Genomic DNA, 24,106 nt, shown 5'->3' with positions numbered 1-24,106 from the left:
GGTAATTGTGTGCATCCGATTTTCTACCCTTTTTATAGATTGCTATGACCTGGGCCTTCTTCCAGTCCCGTGGAACTTCCCGCTGTTCCAACGATCTCTGATAGATGATGGATAAGAATGGAGCTATATTCGTAGCATAGTCTACATCTGCATCTACATGATTACTCCGCAATTCACATTGAAGTGCTTGGCAGAGGGTTCATCGAACCACAATCATACTCCCTACCATTCCACTCCCGAACAGCGCGCGGGAAAATCGAACACCTAAACCTTTCTGCTCGAGCTCTGATTTCTCTAATTTTATTTTGATGATCATTCCTACCTATGTAGGTTGGGCTCAACAAAATATTTTCGCATTCAGAAGAGAAAGTTGGTGACTGAAATTTCGTAAATAGATCTCGCCGCGACGAAAAACGTCTTTGCTTTAATGCCTTCCATCCCAACTCGCGTATCGTATCTGCCACACTCTCTCCCCTATTACGTGATAATACAAAACGTGCTGCCTTTTTTTGCACCTTTTCGATGTCCTCCGTCAATCCCACCTGGTAAGGATCCCACAATGCGCAGCAATATTCTAACAGAGGACGAACGAGTGTAGTGTAAGCTGTCTATTTAGTGGACTTGTTGCATCTTCTAAGTGTCCTGCCAATGAAACGCAACCTTTGGCTCGCCTTCCCCACAATATTATCTATGTGGTCTTTCCAACTGAAGTTGTTCGTAATTTTAACATCCAGGTACTTAGTTGAATTGACGGCCTTGAGAATTGTACTATTTATCGAGTAATCGAATTCCAACGGGTTTCTTTTGGAACTCATGTGGATCACCTCACACTTTTCGTTATTTAGCGTCAAGTGCCACCTGCTACACCATACAGCAATCTTTTCTAAATCGCTTTGCAACTGATACTGGTCTTCGGATGACCTTACTAGACGGTAAATTACAGCATCATCTGCGAACAACCTAAGAAAATCTTAAGGGGATACCGTCTGGGCCAGATGCCTTCCTGGTGTCTAAGGATCTTAACTGTTTTACAATCCCAGATACACTAAACACTATTACCGACAGAATGTCGCCCCACCGCTCGCCAGCCACTACCTCTGATCAGCTCTTAACATAGAATTGAAGCAGCACAGAACGAGATTTCTGTATCAGTCATTCAAGCTCAATTCCAATCGATGCTTCGTGCACCACGCATACCACCAAATCATAAATTTCATCGTGTATTTCTTCCATTATACTGTAAATGCACAATAAGTAAAAGTTCATACTTCCGATCTTTTCTGGAGTTGGAGTTGTATGACGAGGGCCTCCCGTCGGGTAGACCGTACGCCGGGTGCAAGTCTTTCGATGTGACGCCACTTCGGCGACTTGCTCGTCGATGGGGATGAAATGATGATGATTAGGACAACACAACCCCCAGTCCCAGAACAGAGAAAATCTCCGACCCAGCCGGGAATCGAACCCGGGCCCTTAGGATTGACACTCTGTCGCGCTGACCACGCAGCTACCGGCGCCGGACAGTTGTAGTTGTAATGTCTAATGAGACTTGAAATGGTATAGATTTACCCATTTAACAGTCGCCATCGGAGAATTCTTGTCATTTGCAACCGTGTCTTTGCGTTTACCACTTGCCAACAACACGACGAAATATGTTTCAGGCATGCGACTGGGGCTGCTCCAGGCGAAGCTGGGACTGGTGCACCTGCTGTCTAACTACACGGTGGACGTGAGCAGCGAAACGGACATCCCGCTGGTCTTGGACCCACATACACCCGTGCTGTCCGCGCAGAACGGGATCCGCCTGTGCATCTCCAAGCGCAAACCTCCACGAACAGTGCAGTGAGGCCGCGAATCTGTCAGCAGACTTGCAAACTTTCGATCTACCTTTCCAACTGAAACCTGTATATTTATTTATATATAACGTAATCTTTTTATGTGAATTATATTTTTATATATTAATTTTGTGTTTAATGCAGTAGCGTAATATTTACACTAGCCTTACACGACATAACAAATAAAAATTTTCATTTCAAAGTACCCTAAGTGTTTGATTTTATACGAGATCAAAACCTAAAGAAAGGCTGTACTCGGAAATCTAATCTTCAAAGGCATTTTTTCAGCTTTTTTGAGAATTGCGTCGTGCTGCCGAAGGAAACTAACGTCCGACTAATCCTCAAATCTTACAAGCACACTCTTTAAGGTCCCCTTCTCAGTCATTTGTGTATTACAACGTACAGGGTGATTCTAAAGTCACTATACATTTTGTACTTAAACAATGTTATTAACCCATATGTAATAGCCTTGCAAACCTGCCAGGATAGCCTGGCAGGACTCGGGTAGGAGCGCCGGCCCCGGATCGGATCCGCCCAGCGGATTAACGACGACGGCCGGTGTGCTGGCCAGCCTGGATGTGGTCTTTAGGCGGTTTTCCACATCCTCGTAGGTGAATACCGGGCTGGTCCCCACGTCCAGCCTCAGTTACACGACTCACAGACATTTGAAACACATTCACACTGTTTCACGATTTACACTCGACGCAGACAGCTGGGCTACACTAATTCCATCCTGGGGGCTACAGGGTGGCGGCAGGAAGGACATCCGGTCACCCCTTAACATTAACATGCCAAATCCGGTTAACCATGGCCGACCCTGCGTAACCGCGGGACAAGGCGCAAGCGATATAATGTAATGGCATTGCAACTTATGTTGCAATAGGACATAATTTCAGTACATTTCAATGTGACCACATTGCATGTCTAGGCACACGGCACACCCCCTCCCCCCCCCCTCCCCCAGCGCTCCACTGTAGACCGAAAAACCAGCCCAAGCATACCTGGTGTAATCTCAGAAGCTGGGGCTCGAATCCGCTGTGTTAAGTGTTCACCTGGTATTTCTTAGACCTGATAAACCCCCATGCAAAAAAGTCTAAGGGTGTTAAGTCAGGAGAGCGGGGTGCCCACATCCGTGGAGAGGCACGACCAATCCATCTGCCGGTAAATGCTTGATCCAGATAATCCCGAACAACGAGGGCAAAATAGGGTGGTGCACCATCCTGTTGAAAAACAACAGCACCCATAATCCCATCAGATATCAACTGGGGCTCCAAAAACTGTTCCAACATATCTAGGTATGTGGTTCCAGTAACGGTTTGTTCTGCAAAGACGAAAGCCCCGTACACTGTTGACCTCGTTATCTGTAACCACGCATTCACTTTTGCTGTGTCCCGTTGCCACTCCTGCTGCACACTTGGTTGTTCGTCTGCCCAGATCCTGCAGTTGTGTCTGTTCACATGTCCACAGGTTTGAAATGTAGCTTCATCACTGAACAAGACATTCTGCATCAAATTATCATTTTCCACAGCTTGTAGCAGGTCATGACACACAGCTTGTCTGGCTGCGTAGTCCTCCGCTTCAAGCTTATGTACGACCTGGATATGGTACGCACGTTTGTGCAGCTTGTAACGAAGAATTCTCCATACAGTGGTTTGAGGAATACCAAGCTCCGTACTAAGTCTCCTGGTAGATGCGGAAGGGCTACGTGTGATCGCATCCTGCACACTTTGCACGGTGTCTGGTGTTATGGTCGGCCTCCCTGGCCGTTCTTCATCTGCAGCACTACCAGTACGCTGGAATTTATTGACAAGGGTCTTGATAGCAAGCTTGGTGGGACCTGTTTTCGGGAATCGACGGGCAAAGTCTGTCCACACCTGTTCATACGTCATTCCACGAAGACGAGCAGAAACAACAGCGATTCGTTCTTCTTTGGTTAGCATTCTGTTGCAGTACCTGCAAGAAACAAATATTCCGTTACTATATCACTGAAATGTACAGTGACTTACTATATCACTGAAATGTATGACGACTTACTATGTCACTGAAATGTATAGTGACTTTAGAACCACCTTGTATTTAATGAACTTCATCGCACTTAAATGTATCCTTCTTAGAGTTTGGTCACAAAAAAATGTTAGTGTAATCCGACTAAATGAAAACAACACATTAGGCAGCATGTCTAAGGCTTTTCGCCCCAGACTAGTTCACTTGCTACCTCTCTAGGTTCCCCCGCTCCTCTCTGACAATAGCTGGCCACACATGAGTGGATTTCTGTGATGGGCCAGCAACGCGGGCCAGTTCCCCGGACATTTTTGACGGATACAGTCCACCGATCTCAGGCTCTTTGTTTCCCACTAGCGTGCAGGCCCAACCAGTCGGAACCAATCTCTCAGATCTGCCCAGAGGCCAGATCCCTTCGTGTGTGGCGTAAGTCTGAGGATCTTCGTGATTTATCCTAGACCTAGGACTGCCGTGCATACTCGACAGGTCTGAGGCCACAGCGACGGATATCAGGGGTTGCGACTAGGTCTCTCCGAATGAACGTTGTACAATACAGCACCTTTAAGACATTATTTGATTACAGTACATTTAGAATTTTGAAATTCCTTTATATTGTCGAGAAAAAATTATTATGGGCGAAGTGGTAGGAAGAAACTCGTAGCAGTGGCCAGTGAATTGTACCATTGTACTCTTCTCGAAAGAAAAATCACCACAAGATGGATTGCTGAAAGACAAAATTCCAGATATAGGGATACGACTCAGAATCGTGAGAGTGCCTCTGATAATCGTGAACGTTCGATACGCTAATAAGAGAGCATTCTCGATCCTTTGTAAAGCACAGTAATTCGTAACAACTTTAAAATAATGGGCATAAGACAATTACATGTAATACAATTATGAACATAGTATAAGAAACTTTTTGTTGGCACTCACCATATTCTTGGTTTGCGTAACTCATCCCCACTCTCTTTTATGTTTCTCTCAAGAGGCAGCTACAAGAAAATGTGATCTTATGTCGCCAAATGCGTGTCGTTTTATCGAAATAAAACATCATCAGCGGTCTGTAATGAAACATATTCACTATCTGGTTTGCTTTCTAGATTTAAAAACACTTCGTTGTAAAATATGTTAACTTCTCTCAAGATATTTTGTATTTGATTTTCGCTCGCATCAGGAAACATTGTCAGCTTGCATGTTTTCGAGGTACTTCGCTGTTGTTTCATGAGCTGTAGTTGCGAAGACAGATTTGAAATACCATCAGTAATTATCAGGCAACACACACAATATGGCCACACCAGTAAATAATTTCTTTTCTGAAGCTTTATTTCAAATTTTGTAGCTTAGATTTTTACTACTGGAATACCATCAAGAAATTTTTAACCATGTCTTTGCACGCCCTATTTTGTTATATGCTTGTTTGTGTAATGTTCGTGTATGAATTTTTACGAACACGGTATTTTACGACCCAGTTGTATGAGTTTCTCGATGTCGTCATTGGTCCACCATTTCACTTCACTTGAAGCAACTAAAACTTGTTGTCGCCTGAAAGCCACAAGAAAACTCACGTCCATTGTGAACATGGACCATCACAGAAATCTGCATGTGTGTGCCCAACTGGAATAGCAGGATCATCGTTTCAGAGAACTGCAGGTCGCCCCCGTCTCACATGGAGTAAGATTCGCTGTATGCTTACTAGCTGGTTCACGTGACAGCTACCTTGCAGGCTCTATCTTGTGCTAGCTGGCTGCTGTGCATGTTTTTCATGGTAGATCCATAGTGCTATTTTCCTTACCAGACCACGTAAGGTTCCTTGAATGTTACGTGTGATGACCAATCAGGAGTCCTGTTTGGTATCTGACAACACAGCGTACAGGGCGAGAACTCTCAGCCAGTGCCAGATATCTCTCGTCACCACACAGAATGTCAAGCGCTCACCAACCGATCTGCAATCGCTCAAATGATTGTAAATAAACTATTCAGCAAAAAAAAGAATCTTCCACGTCTTATAGCTTTATTCATCAGATTCGCGATGAACTGACTATCATTTCGTTAATTGTCGTACTTACTGTGATATTTCGAGATTGGGTAAACTACTGCAAAAATTTCTTAACGTCTTAGTGAAAAGTAGGAGTTTTTATGAATTTGCATTTGGTGCCTGTAAGGTCCTGCGTTGCCCTACATGAAATGTAGCTCAGATATTGAATTACACTATAAACTTGGGGGGTCATCACTCTCTATCACCAGTCGCAATAAAATGGATTGTATGTAAAGTTCTCCCTCCCCATCTCGCGCTCCTGAGGAAAAAAAGCGAAAATGAAATATTCACAACATTCCTCTTATCTCATAAACGGTTTGAGATATCTAAACAAGAGTTTGGTAATGATAGTATACAAAGCAGAGAGTGTTTCGCCATGTGACTAATGTGTGAAACTTCTACGTCTAAAGCGATATTCATGCGACTACAGATTTTTTTCTGTGAAATAATGTAATTTTTAACGGTGATAAATAGCTGGTGATACGAGAAATGCTGTTGGTTTGAAACAATGTATCTGAAGAAATTACAGTTTATTTTTATACCTAAAATGGGCATTTTCATAATGTATTGATTTGTCTTTCCCTCAACTGCTGATTTAATGATGCACTGTTTCAGGATTCTGCCACGGTTTTAAATGCATTGGAATGTGGGACGAATATTTATAAACTCTGCAGTGTTTTGGCAAAAGAAGCATATTTTAACGTTGCAACAAAGTAACTTACGTATTACTCAAGACTGATCACTGATTATTTAACAAGGAAATCGTCAAACAGCCGTGCGATTTGCGAAGTTATTATATTTTATTTCGACAACCAGTTTCGGCAATTCAACACGGCATCTTCAGGCCCCATATGCACTTCATGTGTAAACATTCAAACGTATCGATATTGGCATCCTGGCACCATCAGTATCTGGATATCGTGAATTGTATCTCGAGTGCTTCCCTGTTGTCTAGTCTTCGAAGGAAGCACCTGAGACACGAATTCACGATATCTAGATACTAATGGTTCCAGGATGCCAATATCGATACGTTTGAATGTCTATACATGAGGTGATATGGGGCATGAAGATGGCATACTGGATTGCTAATACTGCTTGTCAAAATAAAATAAAATAACTTCTCAAATCGCATGGCTGTTTAGCGATTTCCCCGTTAAATATTTGATCAGCCGCTATCCCGCGTCCACAATGGATCAACAGACATCGGTAATTACGTTGCTCTGAAGAGAAATGAAAGGAATATGGAATCAGGGAAAAATAAACGGCTACTTCTGCTGAAAATCTGCAGGAACCTTATACTCAAGAGAATATTTAATAACGAATGATATGAACTGAATGTGGCCGACGGATTTTATTTATATTCCTCAGTTACCTAAGAAATATGTAAACAATTAACTGTACATAGTATGCCAGCTTTTCTTTCCCAGCCCTCTACATAATATAGAACTGTACTGTTTTTATCACAATATGGTGTATGTTTGTCCAAAACACGTCTTCATTTAGGAATCTGCAATTTAAAATCCTAGCTTAGATTGCACCACCTATTAAACAAGCTGTGCTCATGACGAAAAGTCTGTAACTGCAAACATTTTGAACATACCGTTAATGGCATTGTGTAATTCATAGGGACATTATTAGAACATAAAACATTATAGGAGCTCAAAAGATTCTTTAGTACAGTTTAAATGCAGGCTACAATTAGGGAAAATATCACAGAAGTGAGGGCAAAAGCAGTTAATTGCCTGGTTGAAGGAATTGAGCAGATTTACTTTTGAACAAAGTAAAACTTGACCTTCAGAGACATTTCTGATAAAATTTTTAGAACGTGCCTTTTTTTCTTTTCTTAAGGAATAGAAATGCTGCAAGGATACAGTGAACAATACTAGTTAACTGTGCTTTCTTAAACTGTGACCCACAGCAAAAGCTAGGTGTTTATAACACTACGTCCTGCTAACAGATGTAGAATGATTCAAATTACCATTTATACATACTACAGCATTCTCATAATACACGCAACTGTTTTGTGTTGTTAATGTAACCAAACAGGCAGGCAAGAAATATCCAATTTCCTTTTTCACACCAGTAATGAAATAATACTTGAATTTTGCAGTAGCAGGTGCATTCAGTCCAGTATCAGACTAAATTACCTTTAAAGTGAAATAAAAGACAAACTGGATTCAAGACTACATCAACCCAATTGTGTTGCTACAATGGAATATTTCCCCTGCAAGGGAATATTTCCCTAGACCAGTCATTACATGACAATATGCATCATAATCTTTAGGTAAACAATCAAACATTTCAGAAGAGAATATGTAATCCAACTCATTCACACCACTCTTTCTGAATCACTTTTCAGACTTACACCATATCAGTTTTGCTAATGTAAGTACATACAGAATGCAACCAAATGTTATGTACAAGGCTTTCAATAAGAGCAGAAATCTGCCCACATAACAGTAGAACAGAACACGATACTCTCACATGAACAAAGAAAATTATCTGTTGAAAGAATGGTTTCTTCCATGGCGACAAAATCCCTCCCCCCTCCCCTAGATTAGTTCAAAAATTAAGCATTTTCATAGAAAACTATAGTGTATCCACATCTGCTGCCACTGTCACACAAGTCTACTGGCGCTAAATACATTCAAATACATAAAACACTAAAACATTAAAGTCATTTGAAAAACATCTAGTACAACTCACATTCTACAAGTATTAAGAAAGCGATGGTAAAATGCACCGCATGGCGCCATCTCTTCTCTGCACACATGGCAACAACGTTCGATCAATATCCACTACGCGGAAATGATCAGAACATTTTCGGCTATGATTGTTGGTTTTCAGTCTTTGCGTCGCACTGTCTTGGTCCACAATCTTCTCATTGCGGTGTCCTGGAACCGACACGTCGTGCAAATCAAAAGTAGGAGTTTCTGAGTGGCCATAAACATAGAAATGACTAGTCCGTATTTAAGAAGTAACTATCAGTTTAACTACAATATTCACTTGTAGAAAATAACAGCTGATTTTTCACTTCTGTTTGTACGCCCATAGGCAACGCAATTAACAATTTTTTCGAAAATCAACACACAAAGTACCGCTGCCTTTCAACACAAATAACAGTTGACACTAATGTTTTGATACTCCCAATATGGCTGAGTGAGAAGTGAGATAGCTTCACTTCGTGGCGTAAGGGCATCTCCCCTTACTCTAACCACGTTGGCTGCACCCAGTGTTACCTAGCTGACAGTACTCTGAGAGGTAGTCATTGTTGTCTGCTGTGTTACTGTTTTCAGCGTCATTGTTCTGTTTTTTTAATTGTCCGATACTTTATGAAACTCCAATTGTTGCAGTTAGGATTTTGATTAAACATGTGAATAAATAAAAAAACAGCAGATTCGATTCCGAAGAACGTTTAAGCGATCTTTTACCTCCAAGCGTGACTTACGCCTTCTCAGAAGCATGAAGCGCAGTTTAAGGTACCTGTGCTGTCCGAGGCAGGCGGAAATTCTTCCCCCACACGGCTCCTCCATTCTCAAGGTGACGCTCGGCTAACTCGGAAGTGAAATCGGTCATACCACGAAACTCGACAGAATCGGCCAATGGAGAACTCTGAAGGCACCATGTTGGATTTCGTCGTCTTTTGTTGTTTCCGTATTATAACTTGCATGTTATGGCGACATGCTGTTTCAAGGCAATGCCACATCGAAGATTTATCACAGACATCTCTGTTACAATTAAATGTCAGTTAATGACACATAATTGGTTAAAACCCTTCAGGAGAACCGAAATGAACGACACCACTGTTGGAAGTTGTACGTGTTCACCATGGTATATTGGTTAAAGACGTAGAGATACAGAGCTGAAAAAATCAGATTTCCGTCCTATCCTGTTATATTCTAATATTTTTACACATTTTCGTGTGTCTAGGAATTTCTTATTAATGTAACAGAAGTGTGTTATGCGATATTAACGTTGTATATAACATTCTCAGACTTCTTTCCCTGTCAGTTGCGAAAAAAATAGCTTTTGATGATTACCTCCATCATCTTCGACAGGAGCAATTGACTGTCAAAACTGCTGCTGTGGTGGCCTAAAACAGGGTAGAGAAAAACTGTGACACGAAATCTTAACACTCGATAGCTGATGCCAGTAGGAACCAAAATTACTAATGTTGTGTAAGTCGACAACACACCATTTTTAAACTACGGAAACTTAGCGTCACACACTCCGATTGACCGTGGGATTGCTCTGTTGCTGTTCGTCGGTTGATGGGTAGTGCTATTGTTGTCGGTTCACACATACAAACATCCCTCGCCCCGCCACTGCCCCAACGTGATACGCACACGCGTCGAATAGGTCTTGCTGTTTGCCTCCACATCACGTCAGAGGCAATCACACGTAAGCTTTGCTTTGGAGCACACACGCGTCACCTGCAATTTAATCATACAGTAAGCATCGCAGCACAGTATTTGTTTGAAGAACAACGAGACATGGTTTTTGCTTATGGACTAGCCGACGGTAATGCGCACGAAGCTTGACGGTTGTCTGAGGAACGGTAACCAGCAAGACGCCACAAACACCTGCAAACATTTACAGCAATTCTCGGCGACTTGGCGAAACAGGCTGGTTAGCGGGATATCATGCTAATGCTGCAAGACTCGAACACGACGGGATGCTGCATGTGAAGAGACTGTTCTTGTGCACTTCGAGAAAGCACCTATCACAAGTACTCTATCAGTTGGACACGACATGGGGGTCACTCATCTATTAGTCTGGGCGGTTTTGAGGAATGACGGCCAGCATGCATTTAGTTTCCACCCTGTCCGAGAGCTAAATCCTGTGGCGGTGTATGAAAACAGGCTGGGTTTCGCCGGTGGTTTCTTCAACGTGTTGCACGAGATCCCGACTTCCCTGCCACTGTGTTGCTTACCGCCGAGTGAAGCTTCCATCGGGATGGCGTTTACAACACTCGAAACGTTCATTACTAGGCAAGGGGAAATCCTCACGTCACGTACGTCCACGGACACCAGGAACGATTTTCGCTCAATATTTGGGCCGGCATTGTGAGTGACCATCTGATTGGGCCGGTCCATCTACCTCCTCGACTTACCGGGGCAAATCACCTGCACTTTTTGCAAGAAACTCTACCCGGCCTGCTGGAAGATTTTCTCCTGGACATAGGCTACGCATCTGGTTGCAGCATGATGGGGCGCCTGCACATAACTGTCGTGCTGTGCGCGGATATTTAAATGAACTCTTCGACTGCCGGGTAATTGACAGAGGTGCTCGTAGTACATGGTCCCCGAGATCACCAGACCTCATGCCACCGGACTTTTTCCTGTGGGGATTCTTCAAAGTTCTAGTTCACCCACCTGGACGCGAACCACCCAGAAACAAAGAGGAATTAATGGATCGCATTCAACATGCCGCCAATTACATGAGGGCAATGTGAGGAATCTTTGAAAGAGTTCAGCAAAACACCATTCGACGATACCAAGCTTGTGTCGCGTGAGAGGGTCGCCAGTTCAAGCACCTGCTTTAAGTAAACAATGTCCTAGCTACAAAAAAAGGCCCCGTTCAGGGGCTGACAGCTGTTGATGGGTTTGTTCCCGGTACGTCTTATCATGAAACTACAATGGATGTGTCGGACCCCGGCGGATTCGGCCCCAGGTTCCCCTGAGTAGAAGGCTGGCGCGCTACCACCGAGCGTGCGATCCGCCCTGAATACATCGCCATCTCCTGCAGGTAAAGCATTCGCTGTCAGGCGTTGTCCAGAGCATCCGGTAACAGGGCAATCCCGCGGCCAATCGGAGTGCTTGGCGCCAAGTTTCCGTAGTTTGAAAATGGTTCGTTGTGGACCTCGCAACATCAGTAATTTTGGTTCCTACTGGCATCAGCTATCCAGGGTTAAAATTTCGTGACACAATTTTTCTCCGCCCTGAGTAGCCCACAAACGGCATCTGACTGCCAGGTATTTATCGTAATGCTGTCTCTATGTGGTTTCAACGTCTGCGCTGGTACCGCGACCAGTCCGTTCGTAACGTAAACACTGCGACAACTATCTCTGGGTGTTCACTGCATCGGGAGCTCGCTTCCCTGCACCGCTACGACCATATCCGATGTCGCGGTTGAAGATCTTCTCACACATTCTTTTGTGGACTGGCAAGACAGCCAATCCACAAGGACGGGAGACCGAAGGGCACGCGTTTAACCTCACGCAGGATGGCGTGAGGTCTGGAACAGGTCAAGGTCTTATAGTAGCAAAAATAGTACGTAGCTTCTGGGATACTTAACTTTAATCCATAATTGGTGAACATCGGTCTGACGGTACATGCATCACAAGATAAATAGCAATTGATAATGGCGCCTTGCTAGGTCGTAGCAAATGACGTAGCTGAAGGCTATGCTAACTATCGTCTCGGCAAATGAGAGCGTAATTTGTCAGTGAACCATCGCTAGCAAAGTTGGCTGTACAACTGGGGCGAGTGCTACGAAGTCTCTCTAGACCTGCCGTGTGGCGGCGCTCGGTCTACAATCACTGACAGTGGCGACACGCGGGTCCGACGTATACTAACGGACCGCGGCCGATTTAAAGGCTACCACCTAGCAAGTGTGGTGTCTGGCGGTGACACCACACATTCTTCTTTCTAAATCACTTTAATTACATAATCTCAGTGTACAGAGGTCTAAGACAAAACTTTTGTAGCGTTGAACTGCATTTTATGTCTGTTTGTGAGGCTGTGTTCAGCAACTGCAGATTTCTCCAGCTCTGGATTTTTAATATGCCGTTGATGTTCTGCAGAGCGGTCGGAAACGACGCGAATGGAATTACCGAAGTAATTGCTTCCACACTCACAAGTTTCTATAATTGAAACTGTTGGCACAGCCTTTTCCTCCTGAAACGATAAAGTTGTTCCGACATGTTATGACGACCATATACATATAGTATGACCGTAAGAAACTACATGAAATGATGGACGGAACGGCAGTGGGTTTGCGGTTGTGTCCAGCAGTGGCCAACTTTTTTATGGCACTCTCTGAGGAACAGACTTCAAATTTGGCTCCCCTTCGTCCATCTTCATTTTATCGCTACGATACGTTTATGGTCTGACCATACGTCGTAGAAGCTCTTGAACTTTTCCATGAACATATGAACAGTATGGACCCAAACATCCAGTTCGCTGTCGAGACAGAGAAAGAAGAAAGACTGTCATTTTTAGATGTTTTGATACAATGAAACTCTGATGGAATTACGGTCCGGGTCTGTGCACCTCAAGCCGCGCTCCCTGATTTGTATCTTAGTGCCCAGAGATTTCACTATCCAGTTCGAAAGAGAAATGTTTTAAATACGCTGGTACACAGAGCAAAAACTCTTGCATTACAAAATTAATCATCTGAAGTACGTGTTCCGAAAGAACGGCTAAGAGTCACATGATATGAAGTCAACGTTCTCCACGAAACGGAAACGTGAAGATGTTGAACTTTCGTGTGATGAACAACCGATTGGATTCCTTCCTTTCTGCGGCGCTACGTCCGGCAATATAAGCAGAGTCCTGGGAAGACGAAGTATAAGATCTACTTTCCGATCTCCTAGGAAGATAAAGGAGATGCTGCACCCTGTTAAGACCAGTCTCTCTCTCTCTCTCAGGAACCCTGGGATTTAAAACATGCCTTGTGAGTGCGGAAGCAATTATATCGGTCAGTCCATCCGAGCCGTTCCCGACCTCTGTGCAGAACATCAACGGCATATTAAAAATCGAGAACTGAAGATATCTGCAGTTGATGAGCACAGCCTCACAAAGAACCACAAAACACTGTTTAATAAAACAAAAGTTTTGTCCCAGACACCTAAATACTGGGATTCTGTAATTAAAGAGGCTGTAGAAATAAGAATGTATGAGAAGATCTTCAACCGTGACAGCGGATATAATCTTAGCAGTGCATGGGAACGAGCTCTAGATGCAGGGTAGACCCAGTGATAGTCGTCGCAATGTTTACGAAACGAAGGCACACATTACGTAATTACCGACCAATCGGAAGTCGTCTATGGGCTACAAAAGGCCACACAGCGCAGTTCTGATGGTAAGTTGCTCCTGATGAAGGCGATGTAGGTAATCGTCGAGAACTCCAGATTTTAAGCTGAACTGAAGCGGCAAGAAGTCCGAGAATGTTTTACACAACAGTGCCGTCGCGAAAGAATTCGTTCTCTACTTTTCTTTTTTTTCAGTCATCACTGTTCTGACTGGCTTGATACGGCCCGCCACGAATTCCTCTCTTGTGCCAACCTCTTCACCTCACAGCTCAGAGTTGAACCTGCAACTTACATCCTCAATTATTTACTGGATGTATTCCAATCTCTGCCTTCCTCTACAATTTTTGCCCTGTACAGCTCCCTCTAGTACCACTGAAGTCGTTCCCCGATGTCTTAACAGATGTCCTATCATCCTGTCCCTTCTGCATGACAGTGTTTTCCACACATTCCTTCCCCCTCCGATTCTGCGCAGAACCTCCTCATTCCTTACCACACCAGTCCACCTAATTTTCATCATTCGTCGGTAGCACCACATCTGAAATGCTTTGATTCTCTCTGTTCCGGTTTTTCCCCAGACCACGTTTCACTACCATACAATTTCGTGCTCCAAACGTACACTCTTTGACATAAAACTTGACCGGCGGCCGGCCGCTTCAGAGGCTAAGTCCGCGCCGATCGCGACATGGGACAAAAAAATTGGCCAACTCGCTAATTCTTTAAGTCCGGTTATCTGCACAATCTGGCAACACTGTAGACTGCGGCACTTCCTGGAGGAAAACTTGTCCCATGATAGAGAAACGCTAGGCTGATTACGCCTGTGGTCTAGCGGTAGCGTGCGTTGTTTCTGTTCATAATGTCAGTGGATCGAGAGCAGGTGGTATAAAATATTTTTATAGCCTCTTCTGTCTGAATGCTGAAGACGTGAATGTAATGGTAGCGCAGATTCAATCTATTTCGCTTTGTGACACACCGATATCAAAATTTTATCCAGTAACGATTTTGCGGCAGATTTCCTGCAGACTGTCCTCCTCTGGACGCCGTATGCGGCAAAGCTCCGGGATCCATTTGCTGGCTACTGGCAGCGGCCGTGGCGACAGCAGCGGCGCTGCACTCCCCCGTTCTTTATCGAAAGCGCCTGCTACCGCTCATCGCTTTTGATGATTTAAAACGCTTTATTATTAAATGTTGCTCCACAGAAAATTTCTACAATTTCCATTCACGCTCAAAAGCAACGGAGACAGACGCCCTGATTAGTAGGCGGGTATTATATTACATTAATCGGCAAGAGCTGAGTATGGCCCGAAATTAATTTTATAGACTGGGACGAAATTAAACCACCTCACTACATTCGATGAATTTATAAATGCTTCATACCTCGTTTCTTTTCCTTTCAAACTCAATTATTTGTGCAACTTTTGGTCAATGTTTGGATGTTTTCGTCAAGCCAGAGTGAGCGTCTGTGGTGTAAAGTGTATTACAGTTCTTGTTTCATTCCTTATGGTAAGTCTATGCGATAAACTGTGTGAATACCTTGCAATGCATGCTCTGTAGCAGTGCAGGAACACTGCACATTTGGAGTTCCATGTATGGGTTCATGAAGTATTTATTGTTGATCGGAAGTGATAGTTAAGGTCATCAGATTTAAACCAGAAAAATTTGTCGTTTTGAAGGTTTCAGAGAACGGAAAGGAATTGCTAACGCCGGTGTTAGAAAACGTCTACAGTTAAATGCTATTGCAAAAATTTAGAAGAAGGGAACTACATTAATGAACATGTGCACTTCATAAACAACCTTCTGACATGTTAGACCTATATGACGAACAAAGCTCAAATTTATATCGTTGACAGTCGGTTTGAATCTTTTCAGGGTCTATTTTACAGTGAAGCACCTTGGAATTCGCAAAGCAGAAATCCATGATATTAACTTAATTTACTAAGTCGAAATCGGACGAAGATTGATGTTTAAAGGCATTCTTCAGATTTCGCATAAGAAATTTTTACTAGCAGTTTGCAACTCCATTAATTAAAATGGAAAATAAAAGGTTGTACTCAGCGGCTTCTACCGTGATTCGAACTGCTATGTCTTATAGTACAAGCACTGCAACGCACAAGGGAACCTCTGAGCTAACGACACACTGGCGGCCAGAGGCGGAATATAGTCACTGTGATGTTGCCTGAGCCTCAAAACGCAACCTTAAACACACGAACAGAGGAGGTGGAGATTACTGTTTTAACGTCACGTCGACAACGATGTCATTAGAGACGGAGCACAAGCTCGGATTAGGGAAGGATGGGGAAGGAAATCGGCCGTGCCCTTCCTAAGGAACCATCCCGGCATTTGCCTGAAGCGATTTAGGGAAATCATTGAAAACCTAAATCAGGATGGCCGGGCGCGGGATTGCACCGTCGTCCTCCCGAATGCACACACAAACAGGTGTTACTTATGTGAAGAACGCCATTCTTGGAGTCCAGCAATTAAATATACTTTCTAATTGTGTCATCTTGCAGTGGATTATATCGTACGAGTCTTCGATGTGGAAAACGAATGTCAAGTGAATTTAGCGAGGTAACGCCGACCTACACCCGGGAGTAAATGCACTATCAGAGTGTTGACAAATACTTGCTACGACGCTGCCATTTCTCGGCTCTCTGACGAGGCAGCTCTTCAGCGAAATGCTTGCCGTGATTCTCCGATACGGTTCTTCAGAGTGGAGACGCGCGCGCACGTTTGGTTTTTATGCGGCGTTCTCCCCTGATGGTTTCTGACGTCGCCTTCTGGGCTATGTATACATATGAGACATTCAATTATCATTAATCCAGAATGATACAAGTTTCAGCTTCCGGCGTGGAAGAAGGCTGTTGACGCCGACATTATATCATTTCAACGTAGGGAAAGCAAAACGGATCATTCAATGTTTCTCATTCAACATAAAGCATGTGAGATAATTTTCCGTAACGTTCATAATCATCTAAAAATACAAACGAAGTAAAAATACACCGGAAGCTTATTCGAATTGAATATAACGCTTTGCACCTCGATGTCGAATTTGTCCACTTGCAATCTTTTGCAGCATACACATAGACTGTCATGATTACCACGAGAATGAAGAAATATGTTGGTAAGGATGGAAGCAAGAAGAGACACAGTCAACAAATATTCTATTCCTCATGGCATTCATTTCATTTGACACGTAAGAAGAGGTAAAGCGGGAATTTACTTTCGTTAACACGAAAGATATGCCGCACGTATTGATAACGAGGAAGTCTGCGTCTTCATACGTTTCCTCCTTGAAATCTGTATGCTCTATTATATACTAAGTAGCCCGATCATTGTTTCAGTAATGTTACCCTCTTGTTTGACTCCGTAACGATGAACAGATTCCAAATGCATGTCTCCCTTCCTGGGTTGTTTTTTGTGTTTTATTGCTTGGAATTCCTGAAGCAGACCACTGTGCCTTCCCCCCTCGTGGGTTAGGTCTCAAAACTAAACCGCTTTGTATCCAATGGCATAATTTATTCAGACAGCATCAGCATAAGACTATCAAACAAAGCCTTCCATTTACAGTTGCAGCACTCTAACCAGCACTGACCAAAGTGTAATCCACGGTCATGGTCCTAAATTACCAGCTGTCTGCTACTGTGGCAAAGTCCGTACTACACTGTCGATTCCGCAGCACCATTTTATCTGGTAACACTGTGTAGTTGCACAGTTGTGCTACCAGGTCTGTCCTCACACTGTCAACTTTATGTATCTCACTTCTTCTGTAGCCTAGATCACGAGGAGCCGAAGTAAATGAGTGTATTCTGCATGACGTAACATTCAGTATTCCCTTCTTTCATAGCCACTCTTCATGTGCATCGATACCAAATAGGAATGCGAAAACTCTTGCGAGTGAGAGAATGACAATAACAATCGTAACAAGAACAAGCAAATAATGAATGATGTTTATTCCAACGCAACGGTGCACAAATGCTGCGCAGCTAGCGCCATTCGACGGCCAACACCGCGGTTCCTGGTGTGTCCGCTGTGCCGTGCGTGTGATCATTGCTTGTACAGCTCTCTCGCAGTGTCCGGAGCAAGTATGGTGGGTCTGACACACCGGTGTCAATGTGTTCTTTTTTCCATTTCCAGGAGTGTAATATTGGAACTAGACTGTGTATCCTTGTCTTTCTTGAGTGGTCATTGAAAGGCGTTTACACACACGTATACAATACTATGAATACTTCGAACGCTATGGTTAACGTTGCTCTCATAAACTACTTTTTTTTTTAATTCTTCTGGGTCTTCAGCGTGCAATATGTGTTGTAGATACAGTCTCAGACCAAAAAATTGACCGCCGAGTCGTTCACGTAAGGTGGACAATACAGTCGTGCTGCTCTCAGAATTCTATGTCTGGCAATATGCTCGATCTAGCAACATGTAGACTGCGGCACTTCCCAGAGGAAGTCTTGACTCCAGTCTTAGTACATTACTCTTGACTACGACCGTAGTCTTGAGGTAAAACGCGAGACCAGCTAATATGATATTGTAGATTCGCTTGAATTACACTCATAGCTTCAGCACCGAGAGGAAAGGGGCGATAAATATTTTGTCGATATGTGCTTTCGGTCGCCAGACGTCATATTAGCTGGTCTCGCGTTTTACCTGAAGACTACGGTCGTGTTCCAGCAGCAGTTTGAATAAAATGATATTAATAATAACAGTAATAATCGAATTATCCGGCAACTTCACACTTCACAGTGGATTTTCTCGAACTAAGAAATTTGCTGAATTTGTGAAAAATCAAAATGGCTTCACATCCAGCCTATGATGCCTAGAAGAGTCTTTACATCCTGATGACATGAGAATAGCATAATCTCTGCGTCAGAAGCTTGCTTCTACTCGACCATTTAATAGACTCGCATTTTTTCCACCGTGACTAATTTTGTAAGCTAAGCACATCATCCGTTACAGCACACTCTTGGGGCTGGGTAATGTGGCCACAATGGTATGGTGGAACGAGCTATCACAGGTGCAATGCGTGGGTTCAGGCATTTACTTTTAAGAGGCACAAACAGATTTATTTTACCTCTGGTAACCTCAAGAGAAAGACGTTATAATCCAGAATCCGCATTAAACATCACGTTCCTTCATTACCAACTGGGCAGAGCCGGTTTACGTTGGGAAATGACACAGCGGAAGTCATGGTAAACAGAAATACAGTCGCCAGTAAGCTTACTTACATTAGAAAATTTTATTTTATTTGATGAACCGATAGCCATTTAAAGGGACAGGGCTCTTATTTTACTTGTACTTGATTGAACTAGAGACGTTTAAAAATTTGGTGCTGGACTGTGATTCGAATTCGTATCTCCTCTTTCGAGGATCTGAATCTCTCGGAACAGTATAGTTCAGTCATTTCGTTCCTTTTCCCAAGACTGCAATCTTCTCTAGGTCTCCTCCAAAGGTAAGTATGTGGGTCTGAAACCTGATCCAGTACAAAAATATTCATAATTTCATTTCTAGCTTTATCAAGTGCACAACCACCTGCTAGTGAAAATTAACGCGCAATTTCAATGTCTGTTCATGTGTTTCCAACAATGGCAACAGGTGTCGTTATTTCTGGTCAAACACGCACACATCTTACTGTTCATGAATAAGCAACTGAAACTTAAGCTGTATTCGTGGATGCACGGTAGGTGTGCAGTTCGATTGTCGCTTAGGCACAAAAGTTTGTATCCTTATTTTAGATTCAGACACCTAGCGGCTCGTAAGAAAAACCGATACGTAACATTTGATTTTTCTTAGTTAACAATCGGATTACGTGTTGGGTTCGTATCTCCGTCACAGAACTTCACATCATGCACGTCATCTTTAAATACATGCACACTTTGTTACTTCAGAATGGAGGTATATCAGACATCTTTCGTGGTTCGATAACAGGGACGAAAGGGTCTTGATAGGAGTCACGGTTTATTACAAAAACTGTCGTCTTTTATTTTCAAGTTTAGATTTGGTTACTGGTATTGGCCAAAATTTCGGTAATTCATGACTCTTCATGGCTAATCATCAATATGATGTGATTAGATTAGATTAGATTACATTAGATTAACTCTTGTTCCATAGATCATGAATACGACATTTCGTAATGATATGGAACGTGTCATTTTAATGAAAGATTTCTTTAAATACCTTGATTCAATTTCTTTACAACAATTTTTTACACTCTCTCTCATTGCTTTTTATTTCTCTCTCTCTCTCTCTCTCTCTCTCTCTCACAAACACACACACACACACACACACACACACACACATTCTTTTTTATTTTTATTTGTATGTTGTGCTCGACTATCGGCGAGGCACGAAAACGCCTGTGAATGACTTTCTTAGTTTTGAGTACACTTACGAAAGAAATATAAAAACAACAATGAGAGTTACTGATTTATGATGCTCAGTTTGCAGTCAGTTCTGAGTATTATTAGTAACTACGCTCCAGTCCCTAAACCTAGTTACAGAAAGCGAATCAGACGCATTACGTATTCCAGGCCGTAGCAGCCGCGACTTGGAGACACCAGCTATGGCCACTTCCCAGACCGCTGTAGGATCACATCGGTTCGTCTTCTTCCTGCTGGTACTGTAACTGAGATTTGGCAACAAGGCAACGTATGTTTGGCAACCCTGTGATCGACGAGTTACTTCCTGGTGTGCACGGAATTAAGCCTCAAAGTTCACTTGATTTTACCTGTCATTTCCATTGAATAATCCGAGTTATTATCGCTTGCAGGGTAACAAAAGATTGAAAATTTACGGTTTCCAGCCCAGGAAAGTCGTTGCAGGTGGAAACCGCAACTAATCTCGACATTCAAATAGCGGTTTACGAGTTCTAGTTACTATTGCCGTCGTAATAGGAAGCTAAGACCCATACCTCCTCGCCAGCTCTGTGGTAACGTGCTGAGCTGTGAAAAGCGTCTGTTACGGTTCGCAGTTCCAGTCTCACTGACTGTAACGTTTTTATCCCTTCTGTGAAAGAGCTACAAGCAGTCAGATCAAACATCAATAAGGAAATCGCAAGAAAATGCTTTCAGCTCATAGTGCAATGTTGAAAAACTTACAATGCTGCACAACAGGTAAGGCCTCTTTCCGCTGCTGACAAGCGAATTTTGGGTTTCTAGGAATACGTAACTATATTTATGAAATGCCACATTTGCATACCTCTTGAGTATGACACAGCATACCAATTAAACACAGACCCAATCAAAATCTAAGTGAGTAGTATTTTACTAATTCGTGTCGATAGAGGCATGCTTGTTTACAGATACTTTCGTCGTAAGGTTACCATGGTTAGTTTTATTTCATTTCTTATAATACAGTGCACAATTCTCGTAAGGTTTCCTTTAGTGTTGTTAAAACAATAGTAAACATGAGAGAGAAATTAATCATCAACGATATATGCGAATTCTCAGATGTTACCTATGACAGTCTGACAATGCACATGCAGTTTATTGATTACATGCATGTAGAAAACTTGTTCTGAGTTAAAGCTGTCAAACAAAGTTTGAAGAAGAATAAAATATCACTACCACACGACGGCTAATATAGAAAATACTTTTCTGACATATTATGGCACGATGCGCTCTCCCTGCACATCTTCGAGATGCATCTGCTGCCTGCTGTCTATTAAACCTGAATAGAACAAAATGTCACAGTAGTTAGCCCTTTTTCCACATGCGACTACTTTGGGTTGAGAAGTGAAGGGAATTATGTTCAAAGTTCCATTAGATTGATACCTTCAGCAGAGAGCAGAATTGCGTTTTAAAAAATGTAGCACTGAATGTATTCGAACTCGCGACGTCTTATCTATGCTACAAGCTGACACGTAGCTACAGAGCTCGGTAACTATTCCTCCAGAACTTTTGGATTCTACAGCACTGTGAGATTATGCATATGGCCAGGTCTTGACTTCTGAGAGACAAACAGTTACAGCTTTTCTTTTGGACTGAACGACGTTTTCTAGTAACAGATAGCGCAATAGAATAGCTCAAGTGGAAAGGAACACTTCCTATTTAAACTTCTGCATCCTACACTGTTGGCAGTTGTGTGTAGGTGGCAGTTACGTGATTTTATTTCTGTGATTACAAAATAGTCGAATGTATGCACTGGGTAGCCGAGGCAGCTAGTTCATGGTGATTCGGTCAACCAAGTAAATGAATTTACTGAGCATGCTGCAAATTACTACAGGGAGCCTGTGTGTCAGAATTCTCATCCAGTGTGGCGCAACTGCGTTACGATAGAAAAATGACTCGCAGAGAAGAGGATTTCGTGGTCTGTTGGACGGATGGTAGGTTGTTATACCTATGGTCTGTGTTCGATTCCCACTTCCGTCAATGATTTTAGATAGGGAGAGACAGATTCCATTCTCTCCTGGCTACACCAAGTGAGGAGATATAATGGCTGCGTGGTCTGAAAATTCACATTAAAGATGATATTCCTTCTTTACCAAGTAGGCGGTAGGTTGAACCACAATAAAGTCTGGAGTGGCGACATGTAGAAACTCTATCACCAGTAACCTTTCTTATACTAGTTATTTATTTCAAGTGACGACACAAACGCTATGTATGGTCACAGGACACTTATTCCATCTTTTATTTGAGCTTCTGTATGTCGATAAAATTGGTTCTAAACTGGGAATGCAACTCAGACCGCCCTTAACGCGGAATTTGATCCCTTCGTGGCAATACAGCTCGGCTACAATTTGTTGTTTGTTCAAAACTGCAGATTCCTCAACACCTTCACATATTACGCGTGAATGGGATCGAATCCTGGCCCAGCACTAAAGATTTAATTATGTATTATCAAGCTCTATCATGAGAACACCTATCTGCTGGTGGATAATAATTTTGATTTTTAATGTATTTTCATTCGTTGTCAACACTAACGATATCTGACGTTTTTAACTCCCAGTGAGACACAGAACTATTTGCGAGATGACTGTAAGTTCAAGATGCTATTCTGAGCAGCTGGTGGAGAAAAATTCGGTAGCTGACGTCTCTTTGTGTGTAGTCAACAACGATATGTGTGGGGCTCTATTCCCAGTGAGCGCTGAACTCTTCGTCATATTATTTCAGTTCGTCGTGTCATTTAATGTTCATACATATTCTCAACTAGCTGCTCGTGAATAACTTTAATTTTTAATGTCATTTTGTGTTAAATAGTTCAAATGGTTCAAATGGCTCTGAGCACTATGGGACTTAACTTCTAAGGTCATCAGTCCCCTAGAACTTAGAACTACTTAAACCAAACTAACCTAAGGACATCACTCACATCCATGCCCGAGGCAGGATTCGAACCTGCGACCGTAGCGGTCACGCGGTTCCAGACTGAAGCGCCTAGAACCGCACGGCCACACCGGCCGGCCCCCACCATCTGGTATCAATGCATTACCCTATCATCCATTATATATAATCATTTTCATAGTACACTTGATATTATAGATGAGTAGGACACAAGACAGGACATAGATAATGTCCGTTTGACGTCAACAGTGTGTAACATTTTACTTTTTTTGAATAGGACAATGTTCCTCTCCAATAATTTTTAGATTAGTTACAATAAGCTTACGCTGCAAGAGAATTCGCTTGTATTTTTCAATATGTGGTCTGTTGTCGGTTTGAAGGCCTTCCATAACATCGGCAACGTAGTACAACTCCACCGAGGGCTGTCTGGAGTAGGGTGGAGATAGCAATGTGAAAGTTGAGAGCTGTCGAAGACGATCTTCATATTCCTAATGCGATTAGGACATCGTATACTCTTGACGACGTTTAGCACCTGTGCAGTCAGTCACCCAATTTCAGAATTCATTTTGAGTAATCCTGCTAAATTCCCTAAATATTGTCTTTTTGTATTGATGAGTAATATGGATAGTCGTCACGTTCATGTGCCGTCTACAACGCAAATTTAATGTTACTATCCTAGGAACTAACCTGCAATTGTTGTTGTTGTTGTTGTGGTCTTCAGTCCTGAGACTGGTTTGATGCAGCTCTCCATGCTACTCTATCCTGTGCAAGCTTTTTCATCTCCCAGTACCTACTGCAACCTACATCCTTCTGAATCTGCTTAGTGTATTCATCTCTTGGTCTCCCCCTACGATTTTTACCCTCCACGCTGCCCTCCAATACTAAATTGGTGATCCCTTGATGCCTCAGAACATGTCCTACCAACCGATCC

General features: G+C 42.8%; 1 protein-coding gene across 1 annotated transcript in view; it reads left to right on the top strand.

Annotated features, from left to right (window-relative positions):
• LOC124798810 (probable cytochrome P450 6a14) overlaps window positions 1-1,843 on the top strand; it is a 49,652-nt gene extending 47,809 nt beyond the window's left edge. Inside the window, exon 6 of the mRNA XM_047262339.1 lies at window positions 1,659-1,843. Within this exon, the coding sequence (XP_047118295.1) occupies window positions 1,659-1,843 (185 nt within the window). The remainder of the gene's footprint in view (window positions 1-1,658) is intronic.
• Window positions 1,844-24,106: the final 22,263 nt, after the last annotated feature.

This window comes from Schistocerca piceifrons, chromosome 5, assembly GCF_021461385.2.
Source record: "Schistocerca piceifrons isolate TAMUIC-IGC-003096 chromosome 5, iqSchPice1.1, whole genome shotgun sequence".
Classification (NCBI taxonomy): Eukaryota; Metazoa; Arthropoda; class Insecta; order Orthoptera; family Acrididae; genus Schistocerca; species Schistocerca piceifrons.
This window is presented reverse-complemented; position numbering and strand designations above follow the sequence as displayed.